General features: G+C 60.2%; 1 protein-coding gene across 1 annotated transcript in view; it reads right to left on the bottom strand.

Moving 5' to 3' along the window:
* The window catches only part of LOC103615551 (B9 domain-containing protein 1), a 2,658-nt gene extending 2,576 nt beyond the window's left edge, over positions 1 to 82 (bottom strand). Inside the window, exon 1 of the mRNA XM_017734049.1 lies at positions 2 to 82. Coding sequence (XP_017589538.1) covers positions 2 to 47 — 46 coding nt within the window. The 5' untranslated portion in view covers positions 48 to 82. The remainder of the gene's footprint in view (position 1) is intronic.
* Between the last annotated feature and the right edge of the window lie 252 nt (positions 83 to 334).

Raw genomic sequence — 334 nt, 5'->3', positions numbered from 1 at the left:
GACCCAGTCCTGGCCATAGACGAAGCAGAACTTGCAGTACAGGTCATCAAATCCTGGGAACTGCAGGAGACAGAGAGAGAGAGAGAAAGAGAGAGAGAGAGAGGGGGGTGTCACTGGGAATTCACTGGGAATTTCTGGGGGTGAGGCTCTGCCCAAGTCAGGGTGCTGAGGGCAGCCTGGGCCAGCGAGACTGGGACAGACAGGTTGGGTCAGGGAGGCTGAGACTGGGATGGGTTTGGGGGACTGGGATGGATGCGGGGGCGGCTGAGGCTGAGCTGAGCTGGGTCAGAGGGTATTGAGGCCAGAGGGATGGGTTTGGGGGGCTGGGAACAGG

This window comes from Corvus brachyrhynchos, unplaced genomic scaffold (assembly GCF_000691975.1).
Source record: "Corvus brachyrhynchos isolate BGI_N302 unplaced genomic scaffold, ASM69197v1 scaffold5, whole genome shotgun sequence".
Lineage (NCBI taxonomy): Eukaryota > Metazoa > Chordata > Aves > Passeriformes > Corvidae > Corvus > Corvus brachyrhynchos.
The sequence above is the reverse complement of the archived record's forward strand: the minus strand, read 5'-3'. Positions and strand labels throughout refer to the sequence as shown.